Genomic DNA, 20,951 nt, shown 5'->3' on the forward strand with positions numbered 1-20,951 from the left:
TTAAACTCCGGTATCGTAACGACAAATTCTCGCTTCCAGGAGAAGCTAGCTATTTTTAAAAAAATGCCACTCGTTCTAGCATGATTCTCAGCATGCGTTCCTGACATCGCGGCCGGTTCGCCAAATATCTACAGGTTGCTCGCTGCAACACGTACATTGTTCGGGATAAACACACCGATTTCGTTAGCAGCGGTTTGGCTCATCGCCAAAACGTTTACGCGACCAAATAACATGGAAGTTGCAACACTTTTGGAATGCAAATTTGGAATGTAATTTGATTCGATTAACATTTATACAAATTTGAGATAGAAACCGACATACCAAATTAAGTTCTATAAAAATAATACATATGTATATCGCAGAATACGCGTACTTTTTCTCTCACAATTTGTTTTAGTACGGTAGAGTTTTTTTTTAACATAACGTCAATTATTTACAAGTTACTAGCAATTGAAAATAAATGGCTTTCTTTCTCTCTTTTCTTTACACGAATTAAGCTTCATATCTATGAAGAGATAATGAAATCTTCCTCCCGAGTTATTTTAAAGCAAATTCTACTTTAATAAGATTTTAATTTAATCGTTAATTATAGAAACTAAGGTGAAACTTCTCACTCAGATAAATTAAATTCAAATTTGTCAAGCAATGTTCAATTACGAAAAAGTCCACAAGTTGTGAAATAACTCGTATCTAAAAGTTAAGATTATTTTTTATTTCTTACGTAACTTGACATTCAATTTCAATATTAAAAAATTATGTTACGACACGTAAAGAAATCAAGTCAAAGATATCAGTTTCTTTCTTTATCATTTATCTGATGTACATACACAAGATGTATGTGATATCAGTATGTGTGCACGACATAATATACGATGAGTGGTTTACACGCTCTCTAATGGGACAGGGAGAGTCAACCGATCAAGCACTCTCCAGGAAATGTCGACGGTAAGCAATTTCCCAACACCGTGCGCGCCGATATATCACTAGCACCAAGCTAACATTGTCAAGCTAATCAAACTTTGCAAGAACAAATAATTAATTACTATCTTTCCTATCTAATGTAAATTAACGGAGGTGCGATTTGAATATAAATTATATGTAATTATATGTATCTTTTTTAGGTTTGAAACTATTTTACATAGAAATTAAAGATACGATGGCACAAACACTAATAAAAATTCTTTACCGAATAAAATCTTATGTACGTGAATCTTCATTACAGAGAGTTATAATTCAAATGGCAAAAAAATATCCGTTCGTGTTCCCATACCCGCTCACTACATTATAATTTAAGATTCTTTATTAACGAAAAAAAAAAGCGAAGAGGCATAGGCTCCGTACGTTTATTAAACGTGGAAATAATATCGGATAAATAAATTCGCTTCTCAGTGCGTACGCGAATAACCGGCGCGGAGCGAATGAGGAACGAAAGGCACAGCAACTATACTCTCACCGCGCGAATATTGCGCGCAGTACCGAGGGATCTAATAGACATTACGCGCGATCCGATCTTAATTCGATAAAATTGATAGCCGGCCGCCGTCTTTCTCCGCACCCTGACTGCAAGCAAGCACAATGAGAAAAACGGAAGTACAAAGATAAGAAAAAAAAAAGAAAGGAAAGAGCGCGAGACGCTCCGTACGGATCGCCCTCGTGCAAGGACAACGCGCGCGGCTTGTTCAGGTTAATTCCCTACGCTTTTTTCCCCGCGCGATATTCCTGCGGCATGCCTGACATTCCTACCTATATCCACCTATTCCTATTAAGGATGTAAATGCGGTAATTTCGCAAGGTAATTACTGAGGGTCGGCATGAAAGTAATGCCTTTGAACGGAGAGGGCTACCAGCGTGGAGTGCCTGCTGCCCACTATGTTACCCTGAAATTACCCTATTGGACGAGACGCCTGAAAGCGCATTTTCTGAATTAACGTTTCAGACTCCGACCGAACAGCCTGATTATTAGAGTCGTCATGAGAGCGTCGAGAGATATTCCCTTTACTTCTACTTTGATGAGACGTCAAGAAGCCCGCAATTAAGCAACCCCGTCTCTCGGCGTCTCATGATACGCGTCTCTCGACATGCATTTTGAAATTGATAAATCCTCGACGCATCATCTCTTTTAACCGTACAGGAAGAAGTTTTGATGAAACTTATCATGCATTATTCCCGCAGTAAATGCCGTTCAAAACATATCATTTACGTTTCATAAATGGCGAAATCTCAACGCACGTAATTGAAACTCAACCGTCAAGTAAATTAGATAATGATGACACAGTTGAGATGTGAATACAAGATGAGCACACGCCTATAGTAAGAACGTAGGCAAAGATAGCGATGAAAGAAAAAATCTATATTTTACAGAAAAAGAAGACAATGGTTACGTTATGTCAAAATATCATCAAATAAAAAAAAACTGAAAAAGTTGGCAATTTCTAAATTACAGCGCTCAATTATCGAGATATAAAAACAAGGTAATGCTACTAATTGTATTTAAAGTTTGAATGAGCAATTTTATAATTTTACAATGTATCTCTGATTTTTATTTATTATTATATATAATTTAATATATTATATAATATATAATATAATATAATATATATATAATATAATATATAATATTATATTATATATAATATTATATTATATATAATATATATTATATTATATATAGGTATCAATATATTAAATAAAATTTCTATATAATGTATAAATTCTGTATAGTATTAAATAAAACTACATCACATCACGAGAATAAAGTCTGCAAGCAACGGTGTCGTTCACGAAGGACACTGCAACTTCCGGAAAGGTACTTGATCGAATTAACTGAAGTACAGCAATTAGAGCATCTCCCCTTTTCTCTCCGATTATTCGATTTACAGAACATCGGACGAGTCGCGTCGGCGTCGCTTGTTACTCATTAGTCAAGATTAAGACAAGACAGGTACCGTGGAATGAGGAGCATGAACGCCGCGAAAGACAGAAAGTACGCGAGCGATTACGTCTCTTACGAGAAATTTGGAGCCGCGCTAAAGGAAGTATGACAGTTCGCCAGTGCCAGACAATCAGGAAACCACCGGTAAGCACCGTCTTGGCGAATCGATAGAAGTGACGGCATACAAGGCAAACTCTACGATCGACGACGCCCTACTGCCGCAAAATTGAGTCCATTATCGCCCTGGCCAGGTATCCACCAATACCATCGATATTCGTTTAACGCGTCGTTTCCTTGCCGGCGAAGTGACAAACAAAGGGTCTGGTGAGAAATATAAAATTTAGGAAGTGGAAGTGAGAAAAATATGTTTAAGGTTTAAGGTTGTTTTCCGGAAAAGAAAGACATCGAGAAGAGAGATGAAAAAAGAAGAAAAAGCCTTAAACAGTCATTCCATCGAATCTCTATCGCGTCGAAATCCTAGTTTTTTTCTCAATAAGGCGATATATTTTTTATGGGCAATAATAATCTCGCATTAAAACTTCTTACCGCCCCTAAATTAATAAGACTCGAAATTTTCACCACTTTGTCTAAACCACGTAAGTGGATTATGAACTTAAATCGTTATACTGCGATATGAATTTTTTTTTTTTTTTCGTTAATAATATTATAGATTATAAGATTATCTATTAATTGTTATAAAGAATAAGTGTATATTATCATATATAATATTGTGCATATAACACAACCCGCAAAATAAAAAAATTATTTGCGCTTAAAATATGTATATATTCTTTCTGTTTCTATAAATAAATATTAAGTTGGCGGTACCAAAACGATTATTGTTAAAAGAAACGTGATTTAAAAGTAATTTAAAAGAAACCATTACCTATTTTATTAGTAGAAAATTTTAAAAAGATAAGAAATTTTGTAAATACTACAAATGACATAAACTCGCATTCTATCGAGATATGCATAATTAATTTGGATGACAATTTTAGATAGAGCGCATTTTTTGTTACATAAATTGCAGATATATTTTATAAAAAAAAATATATATTAAACAATTTTCAAAAAACAAGCAACGGCAGAAATTGAACCGAGAAAAATCGCATTTTATTAAGATCGACAAATGTTGTTGCATTCTCAAGACCAAGCACTTCGGAATAAACATCAGATGGTCAGCACCTCTCGCACCTCTCAACCTGAATAACCCTACAGACTGGTTATAGCTCGAATCCCTCAGAGATCCTCATGTTGTTTCCCGCGTAAGTTTACGCGCCATTGGCCACCAATCTTCGGAATGAAACTGCCGGTGTTCAGTAGATTCCCGGCGAGGCCGTTTTACAAACGGTGCGTGAAAAAGTAAGTAAGAGCGACAGGACGAGAAGTGCAACCGAAAGAGAGAGAGAAGGATCCGGCTGATCTCGGACGGAATGCGCGACGATTCGCGCGAGACGGCAGCTGCGATTTCTCGAATAATCACATTTAACACATCCGGCAATTCGATATACGATATACCCTGCCTTGCATGCTCGCGCGCGGATATATTGTACATTGTATTCCACCGGTAACCGCCGCGCAATACACGATACGGTATTACGCTACACGGTAAACGCGCGTAGAACAAGCGGCAACTTATACAATGACGTTGGGAAACGACGTATCAAGTATGTAATGGAATTACGCGGCTGGTAAGAACATACTATCGGTCCAATCTCGCTCCATTGCGAACCAGCGAGCATCTTCGCCGAATCTTGTGACATGATCTAACGTGAATACGTGTGTAATTGTCCTGAGGAGAGAGAAATTGCCTCGGATGCTGAAACCACGCGACGACAATTCTCACGATAGACGGATAGACGCGATATTCTCGTACGATATTACTATAACGTTGAGGATAAGTTATTTACGAATAATGTCTTGGCAAATGTACCGTGTGGAAAATCGATCAGATATCGATGACTTCGACGAATCGTGGCAAAAGTATATTTATACGATAAAACCTGGCTAATTTGATCATATATACACGGCACAAAATCAAAGTACCGTTCAGAATCTCATTTAGAACTGCGAGGACCGGTCGCGGAATTAACAGCAGCAGAAGCTTCCTCGTCCGTCGATTCCCGTCGGCATTGCCGATAATCATTGCTCTCAACGTTTAATCATGTTACATCAGTACGACACTCTGACAATCCTATCAAAGTAACGAGGTGCGCAGGTCGAGATATACGTACGACGTGGGACTCAAAGTTTCATCGCGATCGATCATTCCTGATTACCCCTCCATACACAACCGCGCGCATGTATATTCTCCAACTATCGACAGACTATGTACTTAAGTTCTTATATACAAGAACCCGGCTTCGGGCGCAGATCAAAGGAAATAATGTACATTAGTAGTGATCGGCATTTACTGTCATATGCTAAACTTTGAACGTCATATTTGACGCAAATCGTCTAACTTAACTGATCTATATTTATCGCGTTATAACGTATTGTTTTATGTATTATATAAGATTAAAATTTGAAATTATTGATTGCGTATTAGTATCAAGCAATTGACGAATTTATCTTCCAAAAATTTGTCATAAATTGTTCGTTAAAAAGTTAATGAATATTACTGACAACTAATTTTGTCACATCAAATTAATCTTATATATATCACAAATTATTTTAATTTGGTCAATCTTTTATCTGAATTAATTGCATTTAAAGAAATACACCGTAACAGTGAAAAATTAAAAAAATATTATTTCAAATTATTTGCATATAAAAATGTGCTAAAAAATATTTCAAAATTACTAATTATACTACACTGAGAAAATTTTCTCTTAGAATTTAATACCCTGAAAATCATGGTAATCGTGAGACAATATATGGTATGGAAAGAATTTTATGAGAATTTCTCTGATTAATATTTACACAATACAAATAATAATATCTATCGCAATAAAATATAAAACATGTTTGATTAATTTTACTATGCAGTTTAGTGAAATTAATCAAACATGTTTTATATTTTATTATGATAGATATTATTATTTTTATTGTGTAAATATTAATCAGAGAAATTCTCATAAAATTCTTTTCATACCATATTGTCCCACGATTACCATGATTTTTATGGTAAATTCTAAAAGAAAATTCTCTCTGTGTACTAATAAATTATATTACTATTAATTTAATAATACGCTATTGTCACAAAAAATAATTGTGTCTAATATTACCCGAAATTATTACTGAGATATTTAATACCTGTTACTAAGAATGGTCAATATATCCCTCTTTTCAAGTCGCAATTTCTCAATATATGTATATTTTCAGAATAGAAAATGGAGAGTTGCGAAAAAAGTTGATACGCTTATCAAAGGGATAGGATAGAACGTTTTTTCCTCTATTATAGATGTAACAATAATGAAGGGAAAGCGTGAGCGAATGAACTTTGGATAACGTGAAGTTAAGAAGCCGCGAGGAAACATCAGGCTGCCTTTCAAAACGTACATAGGTATGAGCAGGAGTAACGATCAGTGGCAAGATTCACGGTGTGATTCTGTCCTGACTGACTTTTTGCAGATTGTCATTAGCTTTACGATCGCGCCAACGCCGCGGATTTACATGAACCGTACCGTAATAGATCGCGAGGGAGAAGAAGGTGACGATAAATTTCATATTCTACTGCTGGTAGATTCACGGGCTGTCTCACCAACGGAACAGACCTGTAATTTAATGCATGTTTTGCGAGACATCTCTTTATGCACTTCCTGGGACACGTCCGTACAGCCAATCACGTTTTCACGAAGACGAGGGACGAACGCGTCTCATTATCGTAGTTGTTAGGTCATTTGTTCTATCTTAATGTAACTTCTTTTTGTTCGTGCTTAGCGCAATACGGTATGAAAGCTTGATTGAGTACGGTCATATGTACATGATTATCGTATACAGCTCTCAGCTAGTTAAAAGAGCAAATTATTGCCAATAAAGCATCGAAAATATATTGAGACATTACAATGCAATGCTATTCTCAACTTTTGTGTGAGTTAGCAAAATTAGTTTAGGGAGAACGACATGTAAAAAGTTATGATAAATATTTCTATACGCTCAAATGGCTTCAAATGGCTTCAAATAAAATTTGAAGAGACGATTAATTAAAATTTCTTGTTAATTTATAATATTAATTTATGGCAATTATTTTTTATATACTGATTTTCATAATAAATCTATAATATTGTACACTGAAAAAAAAAGTTGTTAACTTGATTAAATCGTTCAACTAAATACTATTTTGTTAATTGAACATATATAGAAATATTTTAATTAAATACAACATATTAAATCTGACAAAACGTGTATTTGACTTAAATACTTATATATGTTCAAATAATAAAATAATAATTTAATTGAACGATTTAGTCGAGTTAATAATTTTTTTTCTCAATGTATATATTTTGTAATAAAATATAAGTATTTGTAATAATTTATAGGTAATATTGTCAAGCATTTTTGCTTGTCAATAATTGCAAAAAACAATTTTAGAATTAATAATATATTGCAAGAAAAAAAACAGAAGGCGCAGCAGTCTTTCGTCCGTATTATTTTATTTACGGCTTTCGACGCGCGTAATTTCAACGCTTCGTCCGTAATCTGCGGATTTAAAAAATTTGCAAACTCAGCGTTGTCGGATGAATTTTCGATATTTCGTTCGAGTATTGTTGCGCGGAACGTTTCATCTCTTCGTGAGAGGGATGGAGCCGCTAATTCCGTAATACATTCGGCTTTACAGTGAGTATCCATAGAACCGTGGTACAATTACGAACGAGCAGCAGCATATTTGAATGGCAATCGAAAGTCGGGAATTTAAATCCTCGAAAACAGTTATCAATATTAACCTAGATATGACGGAAAAACGGATCAAGTGATGTGTTTCGGTACGAAAAAAATTGAGTGAATGCTTAAAAAACATTCAGTTCTTCCTAATAATTGATTTATATATTTGGGATATTATCCTCATTTCTATATTCTAACGCAAATATTAAAAATATATACATATATAATAAATAATAAATATCATGCCGTTTTTACGGCTTGCAAAGATTGCAAACGTGAGTATTATATTTCATTTTATATTCAAATTTTCTCACGTCATGGGGAACCTGTTATCAGAACAAATTTGCAAAAGCTTTTTGCAAAAATTCTGATAGAAATGCAATAAGAATAAATTTCACCTATAACCCGCGTAATCTCTATATGCAATTTTTAAATATATTTTATATGTTTATAGTCTTTGCTTTCATTGCGTAGCAAAGTTTATATATACAACTAGTATATATAATATTTTACAATTAGCTAACACATACGACAAATTTGAGAAAAAAATGAATTAAACATAATTCATGTGATATAATTTTATATCACGATGTTATGCGAATGTTATATCATCGCATAAAAAGATCTCAATAATGTAAAACCTTGAAATATACAGATATTTTTCGGCCATCTTTTGCGGCCCTTTTAAGCTCTCATGCTGTTTCGAAAGTGCGTGGTAAAAGTATAGGACCACACACTAAGACAATTGATGCAAAAACTTACCTTTAGGCGAAGATCACTGACGGTCCAGACGCGGCTCGCATAGTCGTTGGACGCTCCAAGAATAAGGGTGCCGGTCGAATCAAAGTCCACCGACATCACACCAGCGTTGCTGCCGACGAGGATGCCTTTACTCTCCGATGTACCTGCAACAGAACGTTCATGCACACGTTATCATACCATTACCTAACGATGTTTGTGTTTAATTCTTCGCATTTACGTGCCTCCATCAATTACTTTGTTCCTCATTGCAGGGTCGTTCCACTCTATCTCTGTCTCTCTTTCCCCCCTTGCGCCTATATTCTCTCTGCGCGCGTTATTCTCTGAATATGACTAATTAAATTTATGCCCTGACGGCTTAATTGGCAACGAGCAAGTTGCGTTGCAATCCGAAACAGCTTATAAGCACTTCAAAGAGGGCAATAGGGGAAAGAGAGGGAAACAAATAGAGAAACATAGAGATAGAAATGAGAAAGAGCAATGAAGAAGGGCGCGGAATAAAGCCGAGAAATGGATAATGTGTGGAAATCCAGAATAGCAGATCTCGAGTTAAGCGGATATAACCCATACAATAAGGACGGATGTTTCATTCAATTTGTAACGGGAGGCGCGGGGGATTATATTCGAGAACGTTATAGCATATGTGCGATCGTTTCGCTGCAAAACGCCGACAGGCCGATTTTTGCTAGACGTGGCAAGGCCGAATCATACAACGCGCCAATCACGCAAACCTGTTGATTTGTTAAACATACTTTATTATATAAATCGCAGAGAATTTTTCTCGAGCGAAATAAATATTTGTTGCAAATAAATGAAATAAATAACGAAGCACAATGACATTCAAAGGCAACACACGTTATAATTATACTAATAATTAATTATTTTATAAACGTTTTATATATTTTATTTGTTTTGTATTTATTTACCAGAGATATATATATTTATCGAACTCGTATGAGAAAATTATTCTTTTATTGCAAATTAGAAAAAATTCTCTCTCTCTCTCCCTCCCCTACTCCTCTCTCTCTCTCTCTCTCTCTCTCTCTCTCTCTCTCTCTCTCTCTCTCTCTCTCTCTCTTCCTCTCTCTCAATACTTTTAAAAAAATATTACTTTGATGTACACAAGTCAAAATTAAAGACAAAGTTATTAATTTTAAATGTATCCTTGTACATTAATCCTGATAAAATCGTGCTGTGAAATAAATGTACGACAAATGCATTTATGTTGACAAATACTTAGCCAGTTAGTTATTCTACACAGATTTAATAGACATCTTTAGTAGCACTAGCGCAGGTTCTTATATCATTGTGACTCGTTAACAAATGTCAATTTTACGCGCGCATAAACCATAATTAGATCATAAAACTATAAGTACGATATTAACGTGATATATATATATGCGAGATCGATAGCGCAGCTATCGGGGGTTAGATTCCCCCGAATCGAGATTTATTCTTCGTTTATAGTCACATTCTGCTCGAATCAGTAAGAAACTTTTCGTTCAGTGATTAGATGAAAGAAATACTAATTAGAGAATGATAATTACCGAAAGTCAGAGTGCAGATAACTGCAAATACCTCTCGTGAAGACCGCGACACCGTTAAAACGCGCCAACGACCAAACCGCCATAACGCGACTGCGAAAGCGCGCGTAAAACTGCGCGGGAAAAAGAGAGAAAAAGCGGGAAAATTCAAATAACAAGATGAGTGGATTTTCTGGCGGGAGATCCTCTCTTGCCGCTTTGCATGCAATATTCACGACTACACTATGTGGCCGAGGTGTCGTTTACCCGCGTGAATGCTCCGGCTAATCGCATTCTTTCCCTCGCACGCGTTCTCCACGCCTTGAATGTAATTTACATCCCTCTATACCGCGGCAATGTCCGTCGTAATTTGTGGCAACGATGCATGTTCGACTTGGCGCTACAAGTACTTGGAAGCATCTGATTGATCAATCAGGACAAAAGGAGCAAGGATCTTTTGAGTGGTCAATCACGCTACCTTATTTGGAACGCGCCAAAGCGATTATAATTAAACCGAGTTTTCGCAAAGAGGCGCACATTATACAAATACAATACAAATTTCATAAAAATATAATGTAACATAAATAAAAAATTTTATTCTTTATCTAATCTTAAATATGATTTTAATTTAGACTTTGATATTTTCGGAATATTAGTATTGAAAATTTAAAAATTTCGACAAATAATGACTTAATATTCCATAATAAAAAATTATATTTATACTATATTTTTATTACATTACTTTTACTAAATTAAAGAAAGAGTATTTTAAGAGATGTGCAAATAAAGATCTCAAAAGTATAATAATTTTTAATATTATTAAATATATATTTAATAATATTATTAAATATATATTTAATAATATTATAATATTATTATAAAATATATTCTCTCCTTTTAATTACCTTTAGTTATGTTCCATAATTTCACTTTCCTGTCAGCACCACCAGTAGCCAGAATTCTATCAGTAGGTGACCATTTAACAGCATATACTTCTCCCTCATGGGCACTCTGTAAGGTTTATATATAAATATATAAGCACTTGATATATGTATAAGTGCTAAAAATCTTGCATGCATTCAAACTATTGCACAAATGTTATGTTGATCGCACAATACATGACAATAATATTACAAGACAGAAATTGGAAATCAATATTAAAAAAAAAAAAAAAAACAATTATATTATTTTAAATATATATCTTTACGCGTATAATTTCATTATCATATTATCTTAGTTATGAATATCTAGTTACTTAATTCATCGTCAAACACAGCTTGATTATTTACATAAATATAAAATGCAAATATTGTAAAATATTTAATTAAAGGCTTAATGTTTTAATAAGAAAAATGTATATCATAATACTACTATAATCTATCGGATATAATATATAATTATATTCGCATCTTCATATTTATATTCAAAGTACATGTGTAAGATGAAAATGATATGTGCGCAATCAATTTAGAATGAGAATGTGGATAAAGAAATATGGATGGAAGGATATAACATCATTAATTTAAAATAAAAGCACAAAAGGAAAACTTGTGAAGATTGATATAGCTAATTGAGAATAAAATCAGAGAAAAATGGATTTCTTTGCAGAGATTATGTTAATAAAAGCATTCTATAACATTTAAAACTACTTGTACTTAATTTGAGCTCAATAAAAATTATATATAATGTTATACCATTGTACAACTTATACACATATACACATTAAATTCTACAAATAATACTATATTTTCCTTGTGAACATATTCAAAATTTAATAAAAACTAAAACACTATTGTACTAATGTTACAGATTATATGTATAATAATGTATATGTATGTGTGTATATGACTGTGTGTGTCCGAGTAATATGTGTACATATTACTGTATAAAGAAATATAATTTATCATAAAAAATAAAACAGTCGCGTTGCAAGATATGTATAATTAACAATTTTTGTTATAAGTTAATAATTATCAGCAATTTATATTAAAGAAAATTATTAATATTATTTATATATAATATTATTTAATTAATATTATATTATAAATAAATTAAATATAATTCTATTTAAAAAGTCATCATTTTATCAAGCATAACTTTATCTGATTATATAAATAAAAAAAATATATGTAATTATTATTTAACTTGATTTTTTAAGATAAAAAGCATTATTATCCATTGTTCAGAACGTGCCAATGCAAATATAAAAATATTATTTGCTAATATAATTGAAATTTCACAATTAATGTTATAATCTGGCCTAAAAAAAAAATGTGCAACTCTAGAAACTTTTTGAACTTCTATAGCATTTTTCTGCAAATATCTAAAAAAATTTGTTATATGTTATATGATACGATGTATATGTATGTATGCATACAAAGCATGCAGCCCCACGTGTCAATGTTATTAAGAATATCATGTATCGAATGATGTTAATACTTCCATGACGATAAAGAGAATACAATATAAGATTTTAGATTCAACGTACAAATGTTACGGATACTTTTGTTGGCACTGCTGTCGGAAGACCAGCGACTTCTTTTAAACTTAAACGATCGGGACTAACAGGTCGTGTATCTCGTGCTGCATCTTCCAATTCTTTTTGCATTTTTGCTTGCCTCTTTCTGCAATAACAAATATTTTTTGTAATGAGAAACATATACATTTAGTAAATATATATATTAAGTAAATTAAAATTCGACAAAGTTGCAAAGCAACTTAAAGCATATATCATAACATTGATATGTTCTGCAATTTTCACATTATATCCCTTCTTGTAAGAAAAGCTATATTATGTATAAAAACTAATCATATTATTTAAATATATAATTTACCATTTCTTATGATGCATTTTTTTACTAGATTTTTTATTAGACAGTTTAAAAATATGCATTACTTTTTTTTGTAATGTATACATATTTTTCGCTCATATATACATATATATTTATACATATAATATAAATTACAATATTGTTGTACATGTAATTTTCACTTTTGTTTTGAATTATCAGCAAAATCAATATTTCTGTGCATTTATATTGCATAAATGCATTATAAAAAAAATACATAAAAAACAAAAATATTTGTTTACCTTTTCAAGTTTGTTTTTTTATATATAATTACAGATTATAGTACAGTAGTATTCACATTACCATATCCATCTTTTTATCTTTTATTTACATATAAAAGCTTAAAAAGCTGAAGATTCACATAATTTAGTTAATTGTGTATTATTTTTATATTAAATGAGATAAATCAATAAATATATATAATGCATAGTATAAACGCCACCCACAGATAGAATAGATAAATCACAAGATACCAAGTGCAGTACGTAGTTTTGTTAAATTACCAGCCCAAAGCTATTTAGCGTTAAGCGAAATGTTTCATTTCATGAAACTTACCCAAACTTTGATAAGGTATGCATCAAAAAGGCGGTTGGACTCGTAACACTGAAACGAAAATGTCAAGCAGTGTGTCTAGTGTATAAAGCTCTAAAGTGACTGAATATTGTACATTCTGTGGAAAACTCAACTTTAATAAATAATGTCTACATATACACGTACATGTATACATTAAAAATCAACATATCTATTATTTGCATATATATTAATACATGTTTATAAAAATCTCTAATAATCAAAAGATTTAGCTATTAAATCTTATTGTGTAGCATTTATAAACACAAATATCAATTACTATGTTGTTTAATTAAAAATTTATGGTGTAATGTGAATGCATATCACGATGTTAATGAGAACACATAGTTTACATATTTAAACTTTGAAATATGTAACATGCGTTCTAATGATTTTAAATAATAAAGCAATCTGAATTATTATAAGACACAAACTTGAAAAGATTTATTGTATGTATTGTAAAGTATGTATTGTATGTAATGTAAAGATTACATTAAATTAAAATAAGAATAATGTTTTAAAACTGAATGAGTTTTTAGTGTTTTTCAATGAAATACAATAACATCCATTTCAAGAAAAGAATAGATATTCTACAGAAAAGTGATGCTGAAGAAAGATAAAGATTTCAGAGAGACAAAAAGATTATATTCAAGTAAACTACCTTCACACAAAACTACACTGACTAGGAACATACAGATATACATATAAATTCTAAATCAACTAAAATGCGAAAAAAAATTGGTTAATCCTTAAAAGCTCTAACTAAGCAGAAATACATTTATTATATTAGAAGTCTAGAATTATAAATTTGCATAAAATCATAATTAGCATGCAAGATTATGAATATATTTCATCACATTACACATAAAAGTAAACACATGCTCAATCAGAATATTCTTATATTGATTATACTGTTTTACTCGTATATTTATAAGCACAATCACAACTCTAGAGAAACTATTATAAAACTATATAATCGCACATTATACTACATTTAATATTAAAGTCAAAATTTATTATGATAAATTATTTTCTACAATCTATATTAATAACAGTAGAAAAAAGGCAATATGCATAATTTTTGCAATAATTTTTCACCTTCTAACACTTAAAATGCACAATATGTATTAATGTTCATATATGTACTCACCTTAAAAAGTTGTCATTCTCCTCATTCATCTTTTCTGCATCTCTGGCTTTATATTTTATTAAACGTTCAATCAATTGTCGATTTTCTTCCTGCAAATTTATAAATTTAAATGTTAATAAACAAAATAGAGTATTAAATAAACATTTACAAATAACTTATCAGACTTGTTTTAACCCAATGTATAGAAAAAGATATATAGTACACAATTTTATTAAATGGTTGACATAATTAGAAAAAAAGCAATTATATAATATATACTTGTGTTTTTCTAAGTTTTTCCTCTAAAGATGCGAAAGCTAGCTGCAAGGCCTGATGTTCATCTTTGAGCATCTGATTAATAATTTCTGTTTCCTTCTCTCTACCAAGGCATTTAGTTATTTCTAAACGTAAGTTGACATTAGCTTCCGAACATTCTGCAAGACTGAAAAGGAGCAAATAAATTCATAAGAGAAGCTGTCTTACATACGCATACATATATATATATATATATAGATGATTAATTTACCTAGCTTCCTTTGCATAAAGTTCTTTTGTTATTTCTTGCAATTTGTTATTGAGATCTACTATTTGTTGTGTGTGTTCTCCTTTCCTCTTGTGTAGCATCGCCAATTCTTCCGCTTGTTTTAAAAGTCTAGCTTCAAGATCAGGATTTCCACCTATACCGATACTGCCATTGGCTACCTCACGACGAATGGTCTCATTTGCAATTGTCAATTGCATGTTTGTATTTCGCAGTGTGTTTGCACTTTCAAATAATCTATTATCTGTAAAAATATAGAAATATCGAAAAGTTGACTTACAAACTAATATTGAAATAGAAGATCCTGTGTAAGCTAACGAATACATTTCATTCAAAAAGAAATAGATAAATGAAATCTGTTAATAAACATCGATCCATAGATAAAATCTAACCGAACAGGACATATGGTAAACAATAAAATACAGTATCCAAAATAAGACATATTATAAAATTGCAGTGAACCAACGTGAAATGATTGGTAGAAAAAACTTACGCAGGCTGATGAGATCCGCAAAACAATTGGTTTGCGATCTGTTTCTTTCGCGTAATTGCGAAATTAAATCTTTCCGCCAGCTGATGTCCTCCCGGGCGACAAGCGATACACCTCCTTCGTTCGACGTCATTTTTCTCCCGACTGATTCGCACGGAGCTTAAAAATAAGCAATTACTATCGATTTAACCTTGATCGGGACCGTTTCGACAAGGAGGCTATAAACAACGATCTTCAACAATCGTCACTCCATAGCGAGGTCCTTCTTCACGACAACGAGCAACTTGGTCCGATAAAGAATTACATTCCACCGTCAGTCAATGTATAACGTTTGAGTATCTCGTAAAAATCACATGACATTGCTGCATTAGCGTAAATATTTTTAATTATGAAAACAGCTATTCTAACCTAGACGTGTATAGGTGTACCAAACACTACGCTGTGCTCTACTTTGAAATCTGAATGTCTGAATTGTTGTGCTATTATCGATATCACATCACCAGTAAGAATCGACGTTGCGATATATCGATACCACCGACAGGCTAGTCGAAACTCGAAACATCTGTTCTCATCTGTTCTTTTCGGCCATGCACTCGTTGCTTCCGTGTATACGTTGTAATTTTTTGGACACCTCTTATCTAATGTCAGTAATAAAATGTCTATGTATTAAATACAACTAAAGTAAAGATGTAAGTTGCTTTTTAAAATTTTCGTATGATTTAACATGTGTGATATGAAGTGCCTGGTGCAAATGGACAATGAAGTTGGCTGCAGTTGATGAAGAAGATTTCGCCCAATGTATATTCACAACCACAACTGACTTATTTGTATCAGGGATTTGTGTGGTAAGAATTTGAATGCAGTTGCTTTATTATCAACAAGTATGTATAGTTTTATTAAGGATTAAAATAAATAATTTAATATATAAATTATAGTAACAGAGGAAGTCTGTTGTTTAGGTTATGTTGGATTTTACTTACAAATTTAAAAAGATTTAATAATCAAATTTTACATGATCATAAAGAGAGGTTATATATTAATATAATTTTGATGATACAAGTGGAAATAATTTTTGGTATAAATAACTTAATATGAAAATATATAGCAATTATGTTGTTTGCATATGTAAAATCTTTGGTTATAGCAAAAAGTCAAAACAATGAAAATAATTCAATGAAATTAGAAGACAATGAAGGATCAAAACAAGAGTAGCAAAGAATGTTATTGTAATAAACATAATTTTGGTATTTCGTATAAATCATCAAACAGGTAATTTGGTATTACGTTTTATAAATCTATATTATCTTTATTAACTTTTTTAAATTATATTGTGTGCACAATATTATATATTTATTTTATGTAAGATAGTGTATATCATAGTTGTGCTACATATAACATAAATCATATATGCTACATAATATAAATTTTTTAATGCTTATTATATTTAATATTATATTTATATTCTATATAATTAATTTTAGAGACACATTGAAATTAAGTAAACGATGGCAAATTATGTATAATAGAAGGGCCAAAAAATACAGGCTAATTAGGACACAAGCTGCTCTTAATGAATATGTCTTTTATTCAATACTCAATACTGATGTTACTATGAAACAAGGAGCAGCAGCAAGTATGGTAAGAATGAAGAAAGTTATTAATTATAAGATATATTCCAGTCTTCTATATAGTGTTAAGCATGAATAATTTTCAAGTTTATATGATGTATTATATTTATCTCAAATGTGAGACTTGTAAACTTAATGATTTAAAATACTGAATTCGGCTTTAATGTTTAACACATTTATTTATAGATAGCACGTAGTATTCTTGCACTCTATAATAAATTAGCGGCAAATCGGGCGAAAAATCCTTACCTTGATCAATGGCAAAAATCTGGGTTAGATTAAATGAATATTTAAGTTGTTACTTTCGTCTTTTATAATCTAATAATTTTCATATATTTAATATAAATGTTTTTAACAGCTTGAGAAAAGAAAATTTAAACTGTGTTTTCTTAATACATATATCGTAAATACATATATAACATTCTTTAATTACATTTATAGGGAAAATATAATTGTTTTCCGAGGATACAATCACAAACATTTAAAATATCTTGAAAGAGAAGCGGAATTTCTGGCTCTCGGTAAACACGCTATCTACCATCGAGGAAATCGCAGCCGTATAATATTAGTACTATCGATATTCGGACGGAAGGAAGAAGTTGAAGATATTTTCGACGGACTCTTATATTTATGAGAGCGGTAAGCGGACGTTTATTTTTCACAATTTTTTAATTAACTTAAGATTATTTTTTAATTTGTAGCTTTTAATAACGGCACATTAAAATTGTATATTAAAGACGATGCCTCTATAATTAAGCCAAAATTTAACGTGATATCAATGTTTTTGTTTACATAATAGTTCTGTTATACCTTTATAATTTATGTTTACAGAAATATTCAAGTATCAACTTTAATGAGATTTCTAATACCATTAATTTTATTTTAAACAGTAATCCAAAGAAGTCATCTCCGTCGTTTTGAGAATGAAGAAAGCAGCTTATCGTACAACAAGAGCACGAGGAAAATATTCATTCTGTCTCGCTTGGTAGTGCAAAGGAATTTACCGATCGTGTCTTCGAGAGAAGACGGTGAGTAGCTGATTCGCGCAGAAGGTTTCAAGAGTATCCTCCCCAGCCTAAGGGCGCGTTACGCATACTCGGCGAGCAATGAAGGGAGTAAAGGACACGTTTAAGCGCAAAAGGTTGCGTGTAAAGAGAGGCAGGCGCCACGCCCGCCCCTCCATGCATAGCTCGGCCGCAGAGGGGACGTCAGAGGAGAACGGTTGGCGCAGCCGCCCGCCGCGTTTTATGCAACCAGTCTTGCTTCGGAGCGAGCGAATCCACTGCTCCGGCCTTTGACAGACGGGATATAGCGTGTTCAGTGCCATCGGTATTGTCTGTCGTCGTCTCCGTCAACCGTCTCCTCAGCCGTCGATCGTGCGTACGTATGATTGGTAACGTGTATGCTCGCGGCTCTCAGGCGAGGAGGATATACCGGCCCTATAATTCGGTTTCTCTGGCCACGCTTTTGAGACAGGTCGCGCGACGGGGCCTACCTATACGAGAGAGTCTGACATAACATCATACGCTGTCTGTTTTTTCTGTGCGCGCTGATTTTGCCGGCGTGACCAGCGAGCGAACGAGCGAATTCAGCGTGCCTTGAACGACGACGACGACGACGACGAGGGTGTCGGCGGTACTCGATATCATCGTATCGCTTCGCACAGAGTTGCGCCGCACGTACGATTCACGATCGCACCCTATAGTGATATACGGTGTGGGCTCGTGGTCCGCCAACGGAGTGTCAGTGCGACGACGGTCGGTTGGTGTGCTGACACACGGGTGCATTATCCACGACTGTGTGTGCGTGCATATGTGCGTGACGTGTGCGTAAAGGCAAGAGACCGGCTGCGGTAAGCGCGCAAGATAAAGAGAGAGGGACGGAGCGACGGCGATGCGGCCGTGAATCCTCGATACTTGGCTACGTTCACGCCGCGCGTATTCCGCGCGGACACAATACGAATACAACGATAACGATAACGACAACAACGACGACGACGACGACGACGACGACGACGACGACGACGACGACGACGACAACGACGACGACGACGGCGGCGACGACGACGACGACGACGACGACAACGACGACGACGACGACGACATCGGCCGGGAGACTACGGCTGGAACGACAGAGAAAGGCGCGTTCTCGCACGCGCTGCGAATTATCACGCATTCGCGTAACTGCGACGCGTCTTCCGACAGGTTCCTAGCTCGGTCGACTCCTTCGACCTCTTCCTCGTCGTCACTATGGCGGACGACGAGGTTCTCTTCGACGATGTTTACGAGCTCTGCGAGATTATCGGCAAGTGAGTACGAGAATCCCAGAGAGAAAGAGAGAGAAGAAGAGAACGCGAGAGTTTATGATAGATAGAGAGAGAAATATAAGGGTTGCACTGCGCGAGAGAGAAAGCACGATGCGATTGGATGAACGACGGTGGGCGGAGGTAGTGTGTTGATCGTATGCGTCAGTGTGTGTATGCGTCTGCGCCTATGTGACCCGTTGAATAGGGGGATAATGCCTATGCACAGAGAGCTCCTACATAGTCGGTGTGATACAGAACGAGTGAGTAACGATGGCATAGAGTAGGGGAAAGAGATGCTAGTCGAGTGAGGAAAACGAGTCGGACGTCGCATGTGCAAGTTCCTGTCTTTGCTTCCAGTTTCCACCTTCGTCGAATTCCATTCCAGTAACTTGACCTGTCATCCATGCTTGCAAGGCAAATAAAAAATTGTATCATTTCATCTTTTATTTCTGTACTACATAGTGCAGCTAAGTTTGTATGATCTTATTCCGTTTATAATTTTTTTATGAGTCAATTTCAGGACATTTAAAATATTGATATATGTTTATATTTTGTGTTAAATAATAATTCAAAAATAATATGTCCTTTATTTCGATATCAAATTTTTCAGATTTGAATTCGATATGTTTGTTTGAAAAAAATTACTAAATTTTTAAGTATGTTATAAGTTTAAGTTAAATGCTAATGTATAAAATTAATATATAACACTTATTTCAATAAAGCTAGATTAGGTCACATCTCTTTCGAAATAAACGACGTATTGGCATATTGGCAACAGCTCATTCGTCTATTAAATCTGTCAATAGACCATTTATCTAGACCCTTACATGTCCAAGTTTTTTCCAATTCGCCCAGGAAACAAGATTATTGCCCACCTTGAAAAGAAGTATAGACATATTCAAACATGTGTCTTTATTATATCTAAAACTTGAAGAATATAATTATCTAATATAATTATCTAGAACTTGAAGAAAAAATTCTGAAGAATTTTAATATGATAGTCGTTGGGTATTTATAAATCTCTACATCGTATCTGTTCAGAAATCTAACACATAAAGGGCCTTAAAGATAAATTTATAAAGAGGTTGTATCCGTATTGATCTATAAAGTGCCCTAAAGAATAGATATGAGAATTTATACATATATATGTAGCCACAATTTTAAAACAAATAGAACATTTTACCATTTATAAAAATTTTAAACATTCAATGAGATAAACATACATTATTTCATATTATAGTCGAAACATATATTGTGATTAAATATATGTCAAATATACAAAAAAATTTTTTTTTTAATTTTTAATTTTCAAGATCACAATAATCATCTATCGATATAAGAGCTAAAGATAGCGCGAATCCATGAAGATGTATTTTTCATTGTTGATTAGAAATTTGCACG

At 33.3% G+C, this 20,951-nt stretch overlaps 3 protein-coding genes across 19 annotated transcripts in view; 2 read left to right on the plus strand and 1 right to left on the minus strand.

Annotated features, from left to right (window-relative positions):
* Positions 1–16,088, minus strand: part of Atg16 (Autophagy-related 16) — a 397,081-nt gene extending 380,993 nt beyond the window's left edge. For 2 of the 4 annotated variants that reach the window (XM_083033335.1, XM_083033338.1), the window contains exons 1-7: positions 15,621–16,087; positions 15,113–15,371; positions 14,866–15,028; positions 14,608–14,696; positions 12,527–12,662; positions 10,944–11,049; positions 8,519–8,661 (exon numbers count right to left, since the gene is read on the minus strand). In XM_083033335.1, coding sequence (XP_082889461.1) covers positions 8,519–8,661; positions 10,944–11,049; positions 12,527–12,662; positions 14,608–14,696; positions 14,866–15,028; positions 15,113–15,371; positions 15,621–15,750 — 1,026 coding nt within the window. In that variant the 5' untranslated portion in view covers positions 15,751–16,087. Of the gene's footprint in view, positions 1–8,518; positions 8,662–10,943; positions 11,050–12,526; positions 12,663–13,442; positions 13,491–14,607; positions 14,697–14,865; positions 15,029–15,112; positions 15,372–15,620 lie in introns of all 4 variants that reach the window. The other 2 variants (XM_083033334.1, XM_083033337.1) reach the window with 2 other exon arrangements.
* Positions 16,089–16,210: 122 nt separating this feature from the next.
* LOC145933541 (uncharacterized) lies at positions 16,211–18,079 on the plus strand. Its single transcript, XM_083033342.1, has 5 exons — positions 16,211–16,462; positions 16,762–16,886; positions 17,099–17,255; positions 17,432–17,517; positions 17,687–18,079. Exons 2-5 carry the CDS (start codon positions 16,807–16,809, stop codon positions 17,877–17,879), a joined length of 516 nt encoding a protein of 171 aa, XP_082889468.1. The 5' UTR covers positions 16,211–16,462; positions 16,762–16,806; the 3' UTR covers positions 17,880–18,079.
* Positions 18,080–18,154: 75 nt separating this feature from the next.
* Cask (peripheral plasma membrane protein CASK) overlaps positions 18,155–20,951 on the plus strand; it is a 182,443-nt gene continuing 179,646 nt past the window's right edge. For 11 of the 14 annotated variants that reach the window (XM_083033320.1, XM_083033331.1, XM_083033317.1 and 8 more), the window contains exon 1: positions 19,348–19,553. In XM_083033320.1, coding sequence (XP_082889446.1) covers positions 19,495–19,553 — 59 coding nt within the window. In that variant the 5' untranslated portion in view covers positions 19,348–19,494. The other 3 variants (XM_083033330.1, XM_083033329.1, XM_083033328.1) reach the window with 3 other exon arrangements.

Source organism: Prenolepis imparis, unplaced genomic scaffold, assembly GCF_030444845.1.
Source record: "Prenolepis imparis isolate NDT839.2.m4 unplaced genomic scaffold, iyPreImpa1.0 SCAF_3, whole genome shotgun sequence".
NCBI classification, from domain to species: Eukaryota; Metazoa; Arthropoda; class Insecta; order Hymenoptera; family Formicidae; genus Prenolepis; species Prenolepis imparis.

Excerpts from the sequence above, each read along its gene's own strand:
- LOC145933541 (XM_083033342.1), top strand. The coding sequence starts at position 16,807 with ATGAAGGATCAAAACAAGAGTAGCAAAGAATGTTATTGTAATAAACAT. Across the intron at positions 17,256-17,431 it reads AAGGAGCAGCAGCAAGTATG|ATAGCACGTAGTATTCTTGC; the intron begins GTAAGAATGAAG and ends ATTTATTTATAG. Across the intron at positions 17,518-17,686 it reads GATCAATGGCAAAAATCTGG|GGAAAATATAATTGTTTTCC; the intron begins GTTAGATTAAAT and ends TTACATTTATAG.